At 40.5% G+C, this 21,780-nt stretch overlaps 1 protein-coding gene across 2 annotated transcripts in view; it reads right to left on the reverse strand.

Moving 5' to 3' along the window:
• The window catches only part of CCDC141 (coiled-coil domain containing 141), a 164,082-nt gene that overhangs the window by 73,314 nt on the left and 68,988 nt on the right, over positions 1–21,780 (reverse strand). For both annotated transcript variants that reach the window (XM_005857641.2, XM_014546421.1), the window contains exon 7: positions 2,084–2,278. In XM_005857641.2, the coding sequence (XP_005857703.1) occupies positions 2,084–2,278 (195 nt within the window). The remainder of the gene's footprint in view (positions 1–2,083; positions 2,279–21,780) is intronic.

Below are 21,780 nucleotides of genomic sequence, written 5' to 3' on the forward strand. Positions count from 1 at the left end.
CAAGACCATGACTATCAGGGGAAAAAAATTTCCCTGGAAAGGTAACAAATAATAAGAGCAGAGAAAGCAAGACCCAGAAAGAGAGAGAATGAAAGCGAGAGAAGAAAAAGAACTCTCCATTTTGCAAGCCTATAAACTACTAGAGGACCAGTGCATGAAATTCGTGCACTCGGGATGGGGGATCCCTCAGTCTGGCCTGCGCCCTCTTGTAGTCTGGGAGCCTTCAAGGGATGTCAGACTGCCACGGAGACAGGAGAGGCTCCCGCCACTGCCGCTGCGCTCGCCAGCGGTGAGCTCGGCTTCTGGCTTAGTGGCACTCCCCCTGTGAGAGGGCACTTCCATTCCCCATTAATGTGACCAGAAAATACACCGTGGTCCTTGGACAGCAGAATCTCAAGTGCCTCGCTCTTCAGCTTCTCCTGCATTGAGCATCTGCCCCCTGGTGGTCAGCGTGCATCATAGCGACCGGTCATTCTGCAATTGGGTTAATTTGCATATTAGCCTTTTATTATATAGGATAGATCCGAACTAGGAGCATTGTTTTCTGATAGCAACAGGTTCTTTAACTGTTTTCCTTAGAAACAGCATTAATTGATTGGCAGATGATCCCCTTATTTTGTAGAATGAGGGTGTAATGCAAGTTAAGAAGTCTTTTCTTCAGCTCAAACCCGTTAGTCTAATTGGTTAGGACATTGATCAGGGGATTGAAGGTTTGTGGGTTCAATTCTGGTCAAGAGCATTTACCTCGGTTGCAGGCTCAATCACTGGCCCTGGTCGGGAGGCAACCAAACTATTTTACTCTCCTATACTGATGTTTCTCTCTCTGTCTCTCCCTTCCACTCTAAAAAAGAATCAACAGAAAAATATCCTCAAGTGAGGATTAACAACAACACACAAAAAAAGTCTCTTCTTCATAAACAGGGCTGCTGAACAGAAACTTAGCACCTACTATCTGTTTAATTAGCTCAATGGCTCCAGTAATATGCCGTTTGTTTCTTCTCTTACAACAAACACATCCCAAGCCCAAGCGACAAATAATTTGTCAATAAATATCTCTTTAACTGTAACTCCAGCACCTCCATTTTGGAATTTTATTATTCATCCTTTTCAAAATGTTTCCTATTAGTAAAAGAGTTCACAATTAAGTAACTATGCTGATATATACCTGGATATTGTATTCAGAGCATTGATGTTGTGACTTTAAATCACACTGTACCAAGCTTCTAGGGGCTCCCATTCATTTCCTGCCACATTGTCCAGTTTTAAAAAATTCAGTGATACTTAAGGTATCAAAAAATTCCAATAAGGCAGCTTGAAGGGGTATATTCAATTAGGACTGGTAGGAAAAAAAGTTTCAAATAAGGTCGCCAGCCTCAGACACTGAGCCCTATGCAAGTGATGTGAACAAGTAGACATCACCATAGAGCAGGAGCCAGCCACCGTAATCAACATGAAATGAATCAGCCAGGAGAAGCAGAGCATTCTCCAACTGAAGAAGACCTGGAGACACCCAAAGAAAAGCTCTCTCTTCAGCTGACTTCAAAGGCCAAGACCTAGGCAGGCAGGTCAAGTCAAGTGTCTGTTTCTAGACTTAAGGTTTGCATGCAGAAGGCTTGCACTATTCATATTTTTTTACCAGATAATGAAAGAAGATTTAAGAGAGAGAGAGAGAAGAGAGAGAGAGAGAGAGAGAGAGAGAAAGACCTTTGGGTAAAAGCTTCAAGATACATTTTTTTAACCTTGGTATATTTTATAATAATTCCCTTCCTCCATGAGAAGCACTACAGTGGTGAGCACAATTATTCCCCCTACTCCCAAACAGACCAACGACAGCTCTATAAAGTCCTTTGAATAATTTTTTTAAAGTGACTTTTTACATGTCAAAGCATTGAGTCTCTTAGTTTTGAGAACCAGATAATGGCCATAATAAGACTATAATTTCGAAGCTCTTCTTTGCTGCCGTCAATTTTGCAACTCTTCATGAAATCTCCCTTTCTGTGATGTGCTCTAGCCTGTTGAAGTAATGGGTCTCTTAATGAACTGCCCCATTTACCTAAAATGACCAACTTGTTCGCTCACTGACCTTGTTGGCGCTGTTAAAGAAATCATTTGCCTTTTTTAACCAGGTTTTCCTCTCTGCAATGAGCTGACCAAATTCTTCTTGAAGCCGATTCAGTTTCTGGTTAGACAGCTGTAGGTGTTCTTTCTCCACGTGGTCTTTGGACAGCAGAATCTCAAGTGCCTCGCTCTTCAGCTTCTCAACAGCGGCATTCCATTCCTACGAGAGATCATTGTCTTCAGTCCATTTTATACTTCCTACCCTTTCATCATCTCCGGTAAGAGTCAGAGAGCATTTAGATGTGTTGAACATATCATAAATCTGTCATTATTCTTTCAAATCAAGAAGGAGTAAATGCTACATTCCAGCTATGAGTACCAACATGTAGATTTTAAAAAGAGGCTAAAAAGGGAGAGGAAATGATGTAGACGGGGCAGGTCATTTGGGATGTGTGACTGATGGAGTGTCTGGTTGCCCTTAACACGGGTCACTTCCATTCCTCATTAATGTGACCAGAAAACACACTGAAATGGAGTCAACAGCACTTCTCAATTTCTAACTCATTTTGACCTTTTACTCATTTAAATATAAAAGTCTCCCACGGTTCAGTCTCACTGCCAATGTGGGCAAAAATGCACAAGAAAGGAAGGGAAATCTCATTTTTTATGGCTGTTGTTTTTGCATCTGCCTACACTTAAAACTGACGTTAACAGCTGTTATTCTCCACAAAAGTAATCGTTGTAATTGTGCAGTACCCCCTCCTTCCTGGCCTGTTTCACCTCTCAATGCTTCACTCTTAATGACATATAAACATTTCAGAAAATGAAAAGAGGCAGCTTTTTAGGTTCTTCTGCATGAGGATGAAAAACAGTAAGGAGAGAAGAAAGAAAATAGGAGTTGGTGTCAACCGAACACATTAACAGTCAATTTATTTGAAGGGAAATTCAAATTTCTTGCCAAGAACAGAAGCCAGATCCATTCTCATCTGTGAATTCTCTACCTTCCATCTTAGCTGAGATCCAGTGCTAACATAGGTTGTTTGTAAAGCATCAGAAATTTAGCACCAAATTTCAAAATGGCAGTCTGACTCCAACCTGGCTTGTTCCCTAGTGCAAAATGTTCTATTATTAAGTTACATTTATTATATTATATTGGATAAAATAAGTATAATTTTATTGCAATTTACCACTACTATTTTCATTCATTCATTTCACAAGACATACCAAATACTATGTACCTAGCTCTAGGCTAGAATAGAGGTCTTGGGGAATATAAATAAAAAATAAAATGTAGCTCTTTCCTTTAACAATAAATACATAAATTGCTATTTTATATAATTTTTATAAATACTTACATTGTTAAATATATATGTTGGTCCTACAAACATATACACAGAGACAATCTGGTAATAATTAAATGACAATTAGTGGGTATTGAAGGTAGAAAGAGTACATATGATTTTATGGACTCCAAAGAACCTGTTCTAGTATTTGTGTAAGAGAATGACACTTTGATCAATGGATACAAAAGTAAGGACAGTAGAACCCAGCCAGTGGGGCTCAGTGGTTGAGCATGGACCCATGCACCAAGAGTTCGCCAGTTTGATTCCCAGTTAGGGCACATGCTGGGTTGTGGGCTTGATCCCCAGTTGGGGGTATGCTGGAGGCAGCTGATCAATGTTTCTCTTTCATCATTGATGTTTCTATCCCTTCCTCTCCCTTCCTTTTTCTGAAATCCATAAAAAATAAATTAAAAACATTAAAAAAATAATCAATTGACATAAAAAATATAGTAAGGACAGCAGATTAAGGGATTGGCATTTTTTAGCAGCTGTTATAAACCTGTGCCTTGTATGTATAAACCTTACAACTTCAGTTAGATGACATCATTTTTCCAGTATTTACATAGGCTCAGAGGAGTATGTTGCTCAAGGTTACATATACAACAAGAAGCAGAATCAGGACAAGTTCACAGGTGTGTATATAATACTACATTCCAGGGAAGTGAGGATAGAGAAACTCCAAAATCTCCCAGCTTCTCAGTGAGTGCAAAAGCAATACTCTTAGGCACTAAGAGAGGCTGTGTGAGTGCTCAAGATCCTTCCTTATTTAAAGAGTTATTTTGTCCCCGCTTAAGGACAGCTAGCATGTGCCATGACGTTCTTTCATAAAACACTTTGCAAATATCCCTCCCACTTAAAACCATTACCTTAACTTTTCTGAGAAAGAGCAAGTATTTCCCAAGCAGTTAGCACACTCCTGGCACACTTAATAGGTGCTCATTAAATGCTAGTTAGTCCCACTTTTCTTCTCATCAGTGTTATTATGGTTCATGAGTACCCTGACATTTGTCCTTTACTTATGGATGTTCTTGTTTCCCAGGTGTAAAATAACAACGGTGGGAAGAGTATCCAAATGTATTAATTAGTATTAATCAAAATAAACAAAATAAAGCAGGTTTCTTTACTGCAGTACTTCTCAGAACTTTAACATGTTCATGTCCACTGAGACTCCTGGAGGGAAACGTGGTATGAAACACTTTGAATACACTTTTTTGACCAAGAAACCATTTATTTGCTAATCATCTCAGGGACCAGTGCTGCAGTTGGAACAATATTGAGAAACACATTGTTGTTGTGAAGAGCAGCTGGATCATCTACGTGCTCACCTGCTTTCACAAGTCTTTCTGTTTCCTTTTTTGTTTTGTTTTGTTTTGTTTTGTTGTTTTGTTCCTATTCCTCCAGCTCCTCAACCAGTCCATTTCCTGTCCTTTGTGTCCATTCCCTCCTTTACTGTCAGTTCAGATTTGTGGGCATTAATCCTCAGTGAACTCAGGTGAAGAGGCGCTTAATGTGTTAAAGCAGGTAATTCTTTTAAAAAAGTTTGACATTGACCAGAACCTTTTGTGCTCATTAGAGGACTACCACGTAAGAAATACAGAAACCCTGGGGGAAGCCGGGGGAGCCAGGGGGAAGGAGAATGGAGACAAAATGAGGATGTGGAGAAATCCACTCAGCCTGGACAACACTAAGCTCTAGGACAGTGATGGCGAACCTATGGCACGCGTGTCAGAGGTGACACGCGAACTCATTTTTTTGGTTGATTTTTCCTTGTTAAATGGCATTTAAATATATAAAATAAATATCAAAAATATAAGTCTTTGTTTTACTATGGTTGCAAATATCAAAAAATTTCTATACGTGACACGGCACCAGAGTTAAGTTAGGGTTTTTCAAAATGCTGACACGCCGAGCTCAAAAGGTTCGCCATCACTGCTCTAGGGTGTTGGCTTAACTGTTTGCCAAACAGTAAGGGTTGCTTTTCCTTTCTAAATGCCAGCGCTGTGCCACATGATTTACATGCATTATCTCATGTAATCTTCACCACACCCTTACAAGGTAGGATCTAGTATTATCTTCATTTTACTGATGGGGTAACTGAGGCGGAACTTGCCCAAGGTCTCCACGATAGTAACTGACAGAGTCACAATTCAAACTCAGGAGGTTTGACCCTAGAATCTGCTCTCCCAACCAGTATCCTGCCTTAGCTCTTTATACCGGTTATATACAGTGTTTTTTTAAACCACAGAAAGATTAAACATATTAGCTTCAAATGATAGAGGTGAAACTTCCAGAAGGCCTGGATAAGGCCATGAAAATGATCAAAGTTGTATATGGCCCTGGGATTTTCTGACTTGAAATCAGAAACCTCATTGCTTCTAAATAAATGCAATGCTATTATAGATATAATTGAGAGTTAACAGCTCAAATTCAAGCTTAATTTTGCTTAGCAACTGTACCAAAATAATAAAACTCTTTGCTATGAATAAGAAGAGAATATCTGTTCTCTAACAGTGTGCATAAACCTGCCTGTCGTACACATTTTGCAAACAATGTTAAAGAGAGACTTCTGGAGGAGAGCCACGTCTGAAACCCCACTGTAACCTGGTGCTTCACATTGTGCTGTAAAAAGTGGGCTGTGACCTTCCAAGGACACAGTGAAGGACCATTTTGTGCTCCTTATCTTTTCTTATTCACCATCCCCAGTCTTCTTAATTCCATTCTCACATGAACGCTGTGGGTATTAAATGAAGCTGGGTCTATTCAATATTTCTCTTCAATCTTCTAAGAAAAATTGGTTCTGTTTTCTTTGGGCAATCTATAGGCAGTTTCTGGTGCATTTCTATACCATTTTGATGATGTATTTCTCCCGTCGTTTTTCTTAGGGGACACTTTTTAAGATAAAACTTTCCAGAGTCAGTTAAATTCATCAAACTATTTTAAAACTGTCATTGTCATTGTTGTCAAGGCTGGAGGAACCCACTGGTGATAATCTTGGTCCGTTTTCTCTAAGCCCTGGCTGCCTGCCTGCTAAGTGTTCGACCTCTGACTGAGTTTCAGTCACTTTGCAATAAAAATATTTCCAGTACTTGTCCCCACCAAACACCTGCCATTTCCTTGGCTTTTCAGTCGGCCAGGGCTGCATTCGTATCTCTGGCCCAATACAGACGTGTGGCACAGTGTGTTCCTGGCCCGGGTGTATCCGTGGGTCATGCCGTTATTTCCCTTTTTCACTCACAGTAGTAACCCTTTTAAACTGTACATTTCAGTATTCTATTTGCTGAGAAAATTGAGCTTCTCTTGGACCGCTTGATTGAAAGGGCACTTTTAAGAGGATTAGTGCTGATAGACGAGAAGGTGAAAATAATTTCTTCTTTCCTTTTTTTTTTTTTTAACAGTCCCAGGTTAGCTCTTCAAATGAAGTTATGGATTGGCATAAAAATATCCAGCAAGTAGATTTTAAAAAGTAAAAAAAAAATATTAGCTACACCATTAGAAAAGAAACAGTGGAATCACAGTATGTTTTCTTGAGCTTTTTTTTTCCCACATGAGAACGTCTCTGTACATGGGGAGATTTAATTAATGATTCAACCCCAGGTGGTGAAATATTTGCACTATACAGCTGACTTTAGAATGTAACTTTTAAGCGGGAGAAAGTGGACAAGAAGCAACAGAGAATATATTTGTAAACTACTAAGAAAATTTCAGTGGTGAAGAATACCAGCCAAAATCACATCTGGCAGAAGCACGTGTCAAGTTCACTGGCAGTTCCTGTTAGCGGGGCTCTGCCCTAGGCCTTCGCATTAGGTAGAACCCATTTCCTGTTGGCTCTCTAAATATACAGTCCCATGTGGCTCAGCACCCAGGAGAATGAACTCACTGACACAAAATCCTAGAATTTTACATGACTGCCTTAACAGATGGTACACACAAATTAACCTGGCAATTTTCATCAGAGAACATTTGAAAGTGTGTTTTGAGCAGGGTTTCTTTTAGAAGAGCTGTGGATGCTTTTGAAGATTGGCAGCGAGCCCTGGAAAAGCTGAAACTGATGGTGTTGAGTGGGATTGCAAACTGGACCACAGTTTCCTCTCATGCTCCCTTTTCTGGGCATTTCTACTTTGACTTACACAAATCAAGGGCCATACAAGAGAGATGGGTCTCACCCCACCGGCCACTTGAACTTTGCCCTCACTGTGCTACATTTCAGCAAAGGCTCAGATTGCAAACAGGAAGAACTGTGACACCGAGCATCACCTAGAGATGAAAGCAGCATGGTGTTTCGCCTCCTGGCCATAGGCAGAGAAGCATAGCTACCACTTAGGGTAGAGCTTTCGGGTAAGAGCAGAGAACTGCAGCTAGAAGTGCACTTTTCATCGCAAACTTCCTAAGTGGTCTCACGCGGGGCACTTTGCTTTTCTAAGCCTTACCTCCCTGCGGTGCCTGGCAGCCACCACCACTTTACCCAGGCTTCTGCTTCTAGTGGATCATCTGTAAATTCAATGTTGAACTGGCTGTATTTCAGATTCCTGGATTGTAGGCCCCACCAAAATTTTAGTTTTTAGCTGTATTTTCCAAAAATTAACCCTATCAGGATTGGGACTGACAGTGTATAATAGAAATGACAGATATCACCAAAGTAATTTTTGAGTAATAGTTACTATTTTCTTTTTTTCTCAGTCCATTCAACTATTCCTAAAGCCGCAATGCGGGGGCAGAAACAGCTTGGAAGTTTTTTGTTTCCCTTATTCTATTTGGTGCTTGGCCACTTCGGCTACACAAAGCAGGGTGCTTGCTGCTAATACTGAAGCAAATGGATGTGTGGCAGAATAAATTTTAAAATCCTAACAAATTGCACTCATGAGCAAGTCTTCGAAACGATTAGGGCAGCAATACATTTACTTTTTCCTTTCACACATAGTTCAACATAGTTTTTAGATGAAAATGTAATTACATAGGAGAAAGTTTCTCTAGATTTGTGTTTTCCAAGAATCATTCCTTTTTCTTTAGCATCTGGTCCTTGTTTTTATTAAATTTCTTGTTTCTCTTCATCACATCTTTTCTGAGGTGATTAAGTAAGAAGCAGAGACATATTGGGTGGGTTTGCATTTCCATTTTTAATCAAAATTAGTAAAAGTCTAGCTGACCAAATTATTTTTATCTAACAGAGTTTATCTACAATCAGATGGTGCCACTGGCTGACTACATGGTCCCAGTTTATACTGATGTTCTCAAAAGATTTACTTTCTCATTTTCTAGAGAATCTGTTGGAGATATCTTCAGGAGCCCAACATGTAATTTAGGGGAAATTAATAGGTTTAGATGTTCACTTCTTGTGAATATTTCCCTAAATAAAATAGACTAAGTTGAGAAGGGAGGTAGAATCTACATATATTTTACCCACATGAACATCAGATACAGACTAGAACAACGGCTCTGAAATCTGGCTATCGGTATCTCCTAGGAAATTTTAAAAACACATTATTTCCACACTCACCCCATAACCCACTGAGTCACAACTATTATTGGTACGGTGGAAGAGTATGTATTTTTTAAAATATGAAGCATTTTATTTGAAATTAGGAAAAAAAACAGTAATACCTATAACCAGTCAAATTTTGAAACCACTATACTAGAATAAGTAGTGATAGACCTAGAATAGTTTCTGAGTGATCATACCAATAAGTGTAGGGGCTATGTTATATATTAATAGTCTTAACCTTAAATTTTTAACTAATTTGATTCTGTGAAAATTACATTATTGTATTAATGACTCCCAAATCTAAAATTTAATTTCAGTTTTACAAAACACTTAATTTGTTTAAAAAGTATTGTGTTGTGTTAAGCTGTGGCAAATAAACTTCTTTACCCTTATATTCCTTACATGATTGATACACCAATCCATCATGAGTTTAAAATAGCCCTGGTGTGTCTACAGCATACTACCCTGAATGCACCTGATCTCGTCTAAAACAGCCTTGGTGCAATGTCGAAAATCTTAGCCTTAATTCATAAAGAAACAGGAGAATTTCTACTTTGTACTTTCTTCACATTATTGTGTCAAATAAACTGCTGATATAAAAAGGAAGCAGAAAGCTGTTGTTTTTTTAAAGGCAGGTAGAAGGTTCAAAACTGGTTAGATTTTGCTTTCCCAAACTTTTCTATATACCTATGTGGTTATCATTAACTTTCTCTGCAAACATTTTATAACCACATGTATAATATTTGTGCTCTATACCTTTATTATAGGAAAAATCCTACTTCTAATGGTTTGAAAGAAATTGTCTTCTAACAAAATCCAGTCAAGGCTAGAATTTCTTCAACTCATCTCCCTTTGTATAGGCTCTGGTTTTCACCTATTCACTATGTACATGCATAGGACTCTTACTCCACCCTCAATAATCTGTGAACCAGCTGCAAATGACCGTGGGATGGGCACTCTATAACTCTCCTACACTGAATGTGACACAATCTAAAAAGCATTATTAGATTATCAAAGTAATACAAAGGAGACAATTGTAAGTTCAAATAGAAAACACAACAAATATTGACTGGAAAGAAAAATCAGTCCTGATATGGGGAATCTTATAAGTCCTCTTATTGGATTTTAAGGGTGGGCAGGAGTTTCAACAGGTGAGTCTAGAGTAGGGCTGGGGAGAAGGCAAGGTGGGAATAGAGATGAAAAAGAAATTTTTTATTATAGGCCTTATGCACTTTTAATTTTTTTGAACCATGAAAATATATGGTCAAAAGGTAAATTAAATATATTGAGAAAGAAAGAAATGTAATTCACCAAATAAAATAGAAGAGAAAAACCATATGACCATCTCAATAGATGCAGAAATAGTCATTAATAGAATTCAGTGTCAATCGCAGTTTCTTTTAATCCAAAATGAGAGAAAAAATAGTCAAAAAACAAAACAATACAAAAAAAAGAAAACTCGAGAAACATCATATTTAATGATGAAGCATTTGACTCATTCTATTTAAAGTCAGCAACAAGACAGAGTGGTCACTGAAACCACTGCTAGTCTTCATTTTACTGTAGAGTAAATAAATAAATGTATTATGAATAGCAACAATGAAACATTATTGCCATTATGTGTAGATGTATGATTTTCTACATATACAAACCAAGAGAATCTAGAAAAATAATTTAAGTCAATAATAGAATTCATCAAAGTTGCTATATATTGGATCAATATAAGAAAATCTGTAACATTCATATATAGCAGCAATTTCAACCTTTTTCATCTTATGGGCCACATAAACTAGTTACTAAAATTCTGATCTAAAAAAAAGTATAATTTTAATGATTTGCAAAAAATCATAATAATAATAGTAATTACCTACCTACCTCTTTTGCTCCAAAGTGAGTTTTTAGATTAAACACTCTTTATTTGGTGCTTTTGCGTGCATAGCACTACAAGGCCTTTCCCTACCCCATTCGTAGAGGAACTCTGGGGGTGGGCTCAGCAGGCCACCTTCTCCCCAGCCTCCTTTCTGAAACCACTGCCTATAGGCCCCTGCGTAGTTGTGAGCCCCTCTGTATCCAAGCCCCAGGGCCAGCTGTGTGGTCTGCAAGCCCTGCTTGCCCATCTGACAGAAGAAAATGAGGTTCGCATCTCCCAGCCTCAGCTTCTCGAAGGAGTACAGAGCCTGGGATGTTGAGCGCCTCCGGATGGCCTGGCCCTGGGCCAGCAGCGAGGGAGCTCAGGGGGCCAGGAGCGAGCAGAGCTCCAGGAGCCAGATGGTGGGCACTGCGGCCATGGTGCGCACCCATGCAGCCAGGCCCCAAAGTGACTTTTAAAATAGCCAGTTGCCTATACTTGTATATAAGGATTTCTGGTACCAAGAATTAACCAATCAGATGCAACCTTATTATGAGACGTTACCAATAAGGTGTAACTCTATTGCATTACCTATATATTTATGGTTCAAAACAAGGCATTCACACTAAAGGGTTATTGTGTTGGCTATTGTCATTTTTTTATTTGACAATCTAAGGGAAAAGAAGTTAGTGCCCTTGACTAAATAGTCATATATTGCATGTTTTAAAATTTCTTGCTGCACATAGGTTGAAAATTGCTGCTATAGAGCAGCAATAGCCAATCACATTTCCTAAAAAAGATCCCATTTATAAGAGCAATAAAAACTATGAGATAGTGATTTGTTCGTTTAATCAGCAACTATTTATTGGGCAGGCCTACTCTATACCTAACATTCTTCTAAACAGGTCAATTAGTATGGTAGTGGGGTGAGAGGGAGCTCCAATGTTAATGATGGTGGTGGTGTATCATGTATTTTATTCTGTTTATCACCAATAGACAATAAATCGGCACATAATCTGGTTTGTTAGAAGGTGATAAAGCTGTCAAACAAAGACAAGTAGAGAAGGTTTGGGGACTTATGGGTTCCATGCAGGGCAGGAGTCCATGTGCAGTATTGAACAAGGTCTGGGTAGGCCTCCATGAGTAAGAGATTTGAGCCAAGATGAGGAAGTGAGGGGATGAGCCACTGGGCTCTCTGGAGAAAGTGCTTTCTCAGCAGAGGGCACAGCTAGAGTGAAAGCCCTCAGATGGGAGTTTCCTTGCCTGGTTGGAGGAAGGGCCAGGACACCAGCGCTGGGGAGCCCAGCGAGGCAGGAGGAAGCAGGAGGAGCTGCAGGGGGAGAACCTCGGTGGGGGCAGCAGGAGGGCCATGTCAGCAGGGGCTTGTAAACACTGAAGTGTTTTATTCTGAGAGAAGTGGGAAGCTGCTGGAGTGACATGATGGTATTTAAATTTAAAATAAATAAAATAAAGCCACTGGCTGTCATATGAGAACACAGTGTGGGAGAGGGGTGCAGAGATGCAAGCACCATGATTCATGAAGGGGCTGTAGCAATTGGCCAGGCATGGCTGGAGGTGGCTCATCCCCCAGGATAGTAGTGAGATCATGAGAAACAACAGGATTCCAGATTAATTTAGAAGATATAGCCCAGGTGATTTCCTGTAAAAGGAAAGGAGCCAAGACTCTTTGACCTGAGTAACTGGAAAGACTGAGTTGCCCTGAACTGAGATGAGAAAAACTAGGAGGAAGAGATTTTGAGTGGGAAGATGAGGGATTCAGTTCATGACATCCTGTCCACACTGTCTGTCTGGGAAAACTGTGCTTAAGTTCCTGAAGTCAATATCACCACCTGCATTCACACACACACACACACACACACACACATTCCATTAGCAAATGCTCCCATGGATTCCTCCCAAATACTCCCCAAGGCTCTTTAATGAGAACAGCCTATTTAAACGGACTATGAAAAAAAGAGGCTTCAAGTTGCCTACAAGGAAAATAAGATCACAAATCTAAAATATTTAGAACAAACAAAATACCCAGCTGTTTTCAGATACATTTTAAAACATGCAGACGTGTGTATAACAAAAACAACCAGTGGTTCCTCTTATTCCTGGAACAGAATGCAAAAGCCAGCTACCTTGTAGGGTGAGGTGATGTTGCCCCAGGATCCCAGGTAGTGTGGCGAGCCGGCACGGCCATGGCATACTCAGCCCCAGGGCGCCTTATGTGCCTCGCCAGCTCAGCCAGGTTCAAGGACCCTGAGAGGGGGCAGTGAAGGATGAAGAAAAGACAGACAAGAGAAAAAGCTGGGTCTGGGTGGGACACTGCTCCCAGATGGAGAGACAGCACCACAGACTACAAGCTGTGTCTTTATTTTATAGCCAGATTCCACGAGGCAATGTAAGGGCATGGTCAAGATGTTTACAACATTCTCGTGAGTTTCGATCCTACTCAATTACATGCACCTGAACTCTATCAAGCCCACATCACTCAGGCATGTGGGGCCCTGTGTTCGGACCATAGGTTCAAGCTTACAACTATAGCTGTTGGCTATAATTGTGCTGGGAGGGCTCTGCCCTCCAAGTTGGGTCTTGCAAGTGGCAATGAGAGGACTGTGCGTTCTCATTAGTCCGAGGCTTGAACCTGTCCAAACACTGTAGCCGCTCTCCACAAGGTAGCAGGAATGCCTCAAGGAAATGGGTTGCAGCCCTTAACATGTTTAACCCACTCAGTTTTCAAAAGTACTGCATAGTTATAGATAAGAAGTGACTACTTTTCAAGATGGGCGGGCTTGGGTAGAAATACATCCATACCAGTGGTATCAGTGGTATCACATTAACATCATTTCCCTTAACTGTTTCTGTGACAATTCATTTCATTAGTCACCATGATTAATGATGTTCCCCCACCACCACCACCACCATATAACCCACCCACTGGAAGCCATGAGGGAGCCAGGTTTTTGAGCCCTGGCTCACCTGTGACTGCAGGCAGATGTGGACACTTCCTAAAAATAAACCCTTAATTTCTTTGCTGCAAACTCCTGTTTGTCTTAGCTCGTCTGTGACTGCAGGCAGATGTGGACCACTTCCTAAAAAGAAACCCTTAATTTCTTTGCTGCAAACTCCTGTTTGTCTTATTGGGTCTTGATGCTTACAAGCAAATAGACCCCCTGAATGTGGTAATAGTTGGCAGACATTCACACATTAGTGTGAATCAGACTGTTTCCCTCCAAACACTTGAGAACTGCAGCACTGCATCCATCTTTCATGAAGTTGTGCCCATCATTTCTCTGTTGCCTCAGAACCAGGAGTCTTCCCATAAAATTTTATTGACTCTGTTGTCTTGAAGATGATCATGCAGTAGAGACTGACTCATGACTTCCCAGTCAATCTGCAAGTCACTTATACACAACAGCAATTTAGAAGTCCAGCAAGGGCTGACACAGGGTAACATTTTGCTGCCAGCTTCCATTTAGTGGAATCATCCATTGACCCAACAAAAACTAGCTGCATTGAATTCCATTTTCCCAGACCCCTCTACTGGGTGCTGCAGGAAATCCAGAAATGAATATTCCATGGCCCCTGTCTTTGAGAAGTTCACAGCTGTGGGGAAATCAGACATGTAGAGAAGTCTGACATGTGAATGACTGAAATGCCAGGAAGGATGGAGAATATTCTTTAATTGAGCACTAAGCAATGTTCCATGAGAAAAGGAGAGAAAGGTAAGTGCTAAAGGGATCAAACAGCTTCCTAGAGAAGGAATCTGTACTGATGCTGACTCTCAAGGCTGTCAACTAAGATCTGCACAGGCTTGCCCTCTAGGCTAGAATGGAGACAGAGAGCTTTAGATAGACCCTCTCTGCCCAATGTACTGACCTCTGCTGAAAATAAGACAACAGGCCCCAAAATAGAGTCATTTATGCTAAGCCTCATGTCACCAAACCAAGACTAATCACAGTTTCAACCTCTCCTAGAAAGGGAATCTTAACAGGAAGCACTTGGTCAGTACTAGTGAGGCAATCTGCCTAATAGACCCCTCCATCCCCTAAAACATAGTGACCATGCCACGAGCACCCTGCTTTTGCTAGTATAACTTCCTTGTTCCCACTCCCTTTTGCCTATGTAAGTCTTTCATTTTGTATAGATCAGCAGAGCTCCTTTCTATCTATTAAGGGAAGGTTCCTGATTCATAAATTGTTGAATAAAGCCCATAAGGTATTTAATATATACTTAGTTGAATTTTGTGTGTGTGTTTTTAACACTAAAAATATTATCCAAACATCCTGATTGTGGGTGCTTTGTCTTGCTTCTTGGCCAATTTCTGTTGGGCCCAATATCGAATTATATGCCAAACTCTGTTTACAATTTCTGTTTCTGCTTAGCTTTGCTGACTCACTTCCTGATACTTTGCCCCTGGTTTCACTTTGCTAGCACACTCTACTTCCATTTGAGTCCTCCTCCTTTTAGGTAACCAAAGTGTGACTTCAGGCTATTCTTGACTTTTGGCTTTTATCTTTCCATGTCAACTCTAACACTATAATTTATGATTAACGTTGAACAAGAAGAAAAAGAAAATAAGGAAAGAGAAATTCAATGCTGAGGGGTCAGACTAAACAGAGACTCAGAGGTAAGAAAGTATGTGGTAGGCATCCTATATAATAAAGAGCTAACATGCTAATTAGACCTAACAGCAGAACAACCATCCTGACAACCTTCCGGTCAAAGCTGGGGCTGCGAGTGCCAGCCAAGACTGCAAGAGGCTGCAAGGGCTGAGCCCCTTGCACGAATTTCGTGCATCAGGCCTCTAGTGGGAATAATAAGCATCCAAGCTTGGAATCAGGGAGACTTACAGGTTGGGGAGCAGGCAAAGGGCAGATCAAGGTGGGATTTAAATGCTTTGAGAACAGGTGAGGAGTGTATTTTTATTTTAGCCAACCCATGAAAGGCCTGTCAATCATAACATCTCGAGCTCAGAGTTTGGATTTGGGGTTAGGGAAGAGGAGAAATAGACTCTGATCAGACTGAAGATCCAGCCAGGATATGAAGGTCCAAAAAGGCTGAAATTCTATTAGACAAAAAGTAAAGGAAGGAATGTTCATTTAAACAAAGAGATAAAGCCTACCCGCCCTAGCTGGCCTGCTCACAGCTATCAGGGGTGGTTTTGTGCTTGCGTGAGCCCAGAAGGCAAGGACTTTTCTCAGGGTTCCAGTGAGATTTAGTGAAACCACAAAATTAGGGAGCAATCAAGCCAGTTCTAAGAGCCTTAATTATGAGAGTAAGTCTGGGTGACCCAGTGGCAGGCAATGCGCCCATGATCCTCTGCTCTTTTAAACCACTTCTCTTCTTGTTTATAATAAACTTTGCTCTTCTGTTAACAAAGGTGGATATCCTAGCCCAGCAAAAAGAATGAGGTTTGGGAAAACTCTTGATTGGAATGTCTTTCTCTTGAGAGGATATTCTGCTTTCCATTCTCACCATTAAATCCTAACAGTGTGGAGTACTAGTGAGGCAATCTGCCTAATAGACCCCTCCATCCCCTAAAACATAGTGACCATGCCACGAGCACCCTGCTTTTGCTAGTATAACTTCCTTGTTCCCACTCCCTTTTGCCTATGTAAGTCTTTCATTTTGTATAGATCAGCAGAGCTCCTTTCTATCTATTAAGGGAAGGTTCCTGATTCATAAATTGTTGAATAAAGCCCATAAGGTATTTAATATATACTTAGTTGAATTTTGTGTGTGTGTTTTTAACACTAAAAATATTATCCAAACATCCTGATTGTGGGTGCTTTGTCTTGCTTCTTGGCCAATTTCTGTTGGGCCCAATATCGAATTATATGCCAAACTCTGTTTACAATTTCTGTTTCTGCTTAGCTTTGCTGACTCACTTCCTGATACTTTGCCCCTGGTTTCACTTTGCTAGCACACTCTACTTCCATTTGAGTCCTCCTCCTTTTAGGTAACCAAAGTGTGACTTCAGGCTATTCTTGACTTTTGGCTTTTATCTTTCCATGTCAACTCTAACACTATAATTTATGATTAACGTTGAACAAGAAGAAAAAGAAAATAAGGAAAGAGAAATTCAATGCTGAGGGGTCAGACTAAACAGAGACTCAGAGGTAAGAAAGTATGTGGTAGGCATCCTATATAATAAAGAGCTAACATGCTAATTAGACCTAACAGCAGAACAACCATCCTGACAACCTTCCGGTCGAAGCTGGGGCTACGAGTGCCAGCCGAGACTGCAAGAGGCTGCAAGGGCTGAGCCCCTTGCACGAATTTCGTGCATCAGGCCTCTAGTGGGAATAATAAGCATCCAAGCTTGGAATCAGGGAGACTTACAGGTTGGGGAGCAGGCAAAGGGCAGATCAAGGTGGGATTTAAATGCTTTGAGAACAGGTGAGGAGTGTATTTTTATTTTAGCCAACCCATGAAAGGCCTGTCAATCATAACATCTCGAGCTCAGAGTTTGGATTTGGGGTTAGGGAAGAGGAGAAATGGACTCTGATCAGACTGAAGATCCAGCCAGGATATGAAGGTCCAAAAAGGCTGAAATTCTATTAGACAAAAAGTAAAGGAAGGAATGTTCATTTAAACAAAGAGATAAAGCCTACCCGCCCTAGCTGGCCTGCTCACAGCTATCAGGGGTGGTTTTGTGCTTGCGTGAGCCCAGAAGGCAAGGACTTTTCTCAGGGTTCCAGTGAGATTTAGTGAAACCACAAAATTAGGGAGCAATCAAGCCAGTTCTAAGAGCCTTAATTATGAGAGTAAGTCTGGGTGACCCAGTGGCAGGCAATGCGCCCATGATCCTCTGCTCTTTTAAACCACTTCTCTTCTTGTTTATAATAAACTTTGCTCTTCTGTTAACAAAGGTGGATATCCTAGCCCAGCAAAAAGAATGAGGTTTGGGAAAACTCTTGATTGGAATGTCTTTCTCTTGAGAGGATATTCTGCTTTCCATTCTCACCATTAAATCCTAACAGTGTGGGGGGAAAAAATGCCATGAGAGTTTGTAGTGGAGATGCTTGAGAGAAAAATGGCTTAGTCTCAGCTTGCCCAAAGGCAACTTTGATGACATCATAAAGAATTAATCGCAGAGCATCGGCCTGCAGACTAAAGGGTCCCAGGTTTGATTCTGGTCAAGGGCACGTACCTCGGTTACAGGCTCCTCGCGATCTCGTGCTGGAGGCAGCCAATCAATGTGTTTCTCTCACACTAATATTTCTCTCTGTCTTTTCCTCTCTCTTCACTCTCTCTAAAATTCAATGGAAAAATACCCTCAGGGGAGAATTAAAAAATAATTAATTAATTTGTTAATTAATTAATTAAAAAGAATTAATTGCAAAATGGAAAGACCAGAGGCTCAGAAGCCAGTTAGGCATGTGGCAGGATAATTTACTGTGTTATTCCTATATTGTGCTATCTGCCCTGTTTCAAGAAGGCAGTCAATTTTGTTTTCTTTTTTAAAAATTCTTTATTGTTGAAAGTTTTACATTTGTCTCCCTTTTCCCCCATTGACCTCTCCCCGACCGCTCCTGCCCCTCAGCACATACCCCCACCCCCTATTGTCTGTGTCCATTGGCTATGCTTATATGCAGGGATACAAGTCCTTTGGTTGATCTTTTACCTCGCCCCCTCCCCTGCCTTCCCTCTGAGGTTTGACAGTCTGTTCGATGTTTCTATGTCTCTGGATCTATTTTTGTTCATCACTGTATGTTGTTCATTATATTCCACAAATGAGTTTCTTTTGCCTTGGTGAAGTTTATATTAAGGTCAAAGGCAGAAGTTACTTGTAAGTCATTTCCCCTCCTGTCTTTTGTAAAAGACCAAGTCAAATGAAGATATATGATAGCTGTGGTGAAGGAGAAAAAGGTAAGTGTGAGGGCCATTGAAAATCAGGGGGGCCTGGCTAGCACGGGAGAGAAGGCTGGATGCAGGATGAGGTTTGTGAAGATGTATGGTCTTCTCGGAGCAGTGCCATGAGGCCTCCACAGGCATGGCTGTGTTGCCCCTAGGGAGACTGGCATTTGGGCCAGCCTGGGACCCCAAACAGGTACAAAAGCAGCAGAGCCGCTGAAGCTGCAGTCTCCATATAGGCTGGCACAATGATCGTTTAAGAGGGAATCAGAGTGGACTGATGACTACAGTGCTATGGTGTTGTATGGCCCCAGGAACCCCTGCAAACCCTGGGGAAAGGGGACTCCAATAACAACAGATATTGAATGTCCCACCAGTCAGAGGATGGGAGCTCAGAATAAGGCTTATGTTGAATAAAAATAAAAAAATAAAAAACAAGTGACATTTCATGCAATTATTATAGTTTGTAGGCTCAGATTCATACTACTACACAACGTAAGTGTAATAGTCTCTGTTAAGGATTCTGAGAGTCCAAACTAAAGTGGTGGTCCTGGGGTGAGAAGATGAGAAGGAGATAAAGAGGTAAGAATTGACTAAAACAGAGATGAGCAAAGTGAGGGGAGAAAAAGAATTAGGATCCTAATGTCTAAAGACTGCAATGTCTTTAGCCAACAAGGAAAACAGGAGAAGGGTTGAAGGGGAAAAGAACTATTTTAGTTGAATTAGAAGTACCAGTAAGAAATTGATATGTAAATCTTCAACAGGAATTTCTAAAAAGAAGACTGGAGTTGAGAAAAGATATATGACTTGGAAATTTTTTTAAATACCTAGAAATTATCAAGCTAAAAGTGATACTGCTGTCATGGGATAAGATAACTCCACGTGAAGAAATGAGATGAGAAAGGAGCCAAAGATTAGACATTCCATGCAAAACAAGAATGGGGGAAGAAATGGCATGGAAAGATTGGAAAGGAGCCATCCCAAAGATGCGAAAACTAGAGAAAGTAGTGCCTCAGAGGACAAATGCATCAAGAGCTTCAAGTCATCAGTTATTGAGAAAGAACAGCTTCTCATAATGCATTTTCGGCCAAGGAGGCAGAAAATGAAGCAATCGTAGTAGTGGTAAGCATTTGAGGGCGGCCAAGGAGGCAGAAAATGAAGCAATCGTAGTAGTGTCTCAGGGCTGTTGTAACAAAGTACCACACGTTTGGGGGCCTGAACAACAGAAACTCTCTCTCTCACAGTTCTGGGGGCTGGAAGTTTGAAATCAGGGTGCCAACAGGATTGGTTTCTTCTGAGGCTGTGAGGGAAGGACCTGTTCCAGGCCTCTCTCCTGGCCTCTCGGATGGCCAACTGCTCCCTGTGTCTCCACATCTTCTCCCTCTATGCGGGCCTGCCTCTGTGTTCAAATTTCCCCCTTTTAAAGGTATATTTCATTAGAGTCCACCCTAATGACCTCATCTTAACTAATTCCATCTGCAATAACCCTATTTCCAAATAAGATCACATTCCGAGATATATGAATGTTGGGGGACACATTTCAACCCATTACAATAGTTTTTTAAAAAGATGGATTAGTGTTTTAAGGGTTGAGCAGCAACATTTTTGTTTCCAATTTTGTGAGAGATCAAAATATAATTGAAGGAAGAAGAGGGTAGCTGGAAATTGAGGTATTAAGAATGAAAAGAGGCAAAATATAGAGATGGGAAAGGAGGAATTTAGAAAAGTGGATCAAGGCTTACATTTGGAAAAAGAGGAGAATTAAAGTAAACAGAAGACGAGTGGAAAAAAGAGGAAAAAGGGCAGAGGGGAAAAAAGAGTCAAGCAATTTCATTTTGTATGACTAAATGACTCTGAGGTTAAGTAAAGTCTGGGGAATTTTTAAAAAGCACGAAAGTTTTGGACTGGTTGTTATGGGGAAAGGAGCAGAGAATTAATAGATGACAAAGAAAGGAATTTGTAAGGCTAACTGATAATGGATCATTTACTTTTTAAACAGATATAATTGGAAAAATTATTCTAATTGACTCATCTTCTTTCAGATGTAGGAAGAATCAGAGAAAATGGGTGATTGAGTTTCCTCACAAACAGCCTTGGCCCATGTTGAATAGGATAAGGAGGGACCAGGAAATGATGAAAGGAAAGGGAGGTGAAGAGAGCAGGTTTGGGTGGTGCCATGGAACCAAGTGTAGCCACATGGCTGAGAAGCTGAAGTGAAGGCCTTTGGAGTAAAGAACAGCAAGGAACTCTAAGGCCACAGAACGTCTCGGGGTGGACACTGAAGTAGCACAGGAAGGTTGTAGGGATGTAGCTGGTGTCTATGTTAAGCCATAAGAAAGTGCCTTCTCAGGTGCCCACATCAAGTAGAGTCAGTTTCACTAGCACTATTATGATAGCAATATTACCTTGAGTTATGATAATAGTAACTATAAAGAGTCAGGCTTTATGGGAATTTTTCTTTCAGGGCTGTCAAATAATTGGAGGAGGAGGAGAAGGAGAAGAAATAATATATACAAAGAATTTTTTTAAAAAAGTAATGAAAAGAAAAAATTTTTCTAAGCATTTATACTTTTTTAAAAAACTTTAGGTAGCTTTTTAAAAAAATTTATCTTTAGTGTTAAAAGTATTACAGATATCCATCCCTTTTTTTTCCCATTGACCCCCTCTTCCCCCCACCTGCCCCTCCCAGACCTTCACCACACTATTGTCTGTGTCCATGGGCTATGCATAAATGCATATAAGTCCCCTGGTTAATTTCTCCCCAACCACCCCACCCTTATCTTCCCTCTGAGATTTGTTATGCTTCTATGTCTCTGGATCTATTTTGTTCATCAGTTTATTTTATTCATTAGATTCCACATCAGAGTAAGATCATGTGATCCTTATCTTTCTCTGACTGGCTTATTTTGCTTAGCATAATACTCTCCAGATTCCTCTATGCTGTCTCAAATGGTAAGAGATCCTTCTTTTTTTACAGCTGCATAGTATTCCATGATGTAAATGTACCATAGCCTTTTTATCCACTCATCTACTGATGGGCATTTAGGCTGTTTCCAGATCTTAAGTATTGTAAATTGCACCACTATGAGCATAGGGGTTCATATATTCTTTCTGACTGGTGTTTCAGGTTTCTTAAGATATATCTCCTAGGGCAAGGAAACAAAGGAGAAAATAAACAAATGGGA

The sequence above is a fragment of the Myotis brandtii genome, unplaced genomic scaffold (genome assembly GCF_000412655.1).
Source record: "Myotis brandtii unplaced genomic scaffold, ASM41265v1 scaffold112, whole genome shotgun sequence".
Classification (NCBI taxonomy): domain Eukaryota; kingdom Metazoa; phylum Chordata; class Mammalia; order Chiroptera; family Vespertilionidae; genus Myotis; species Myotis brandtii.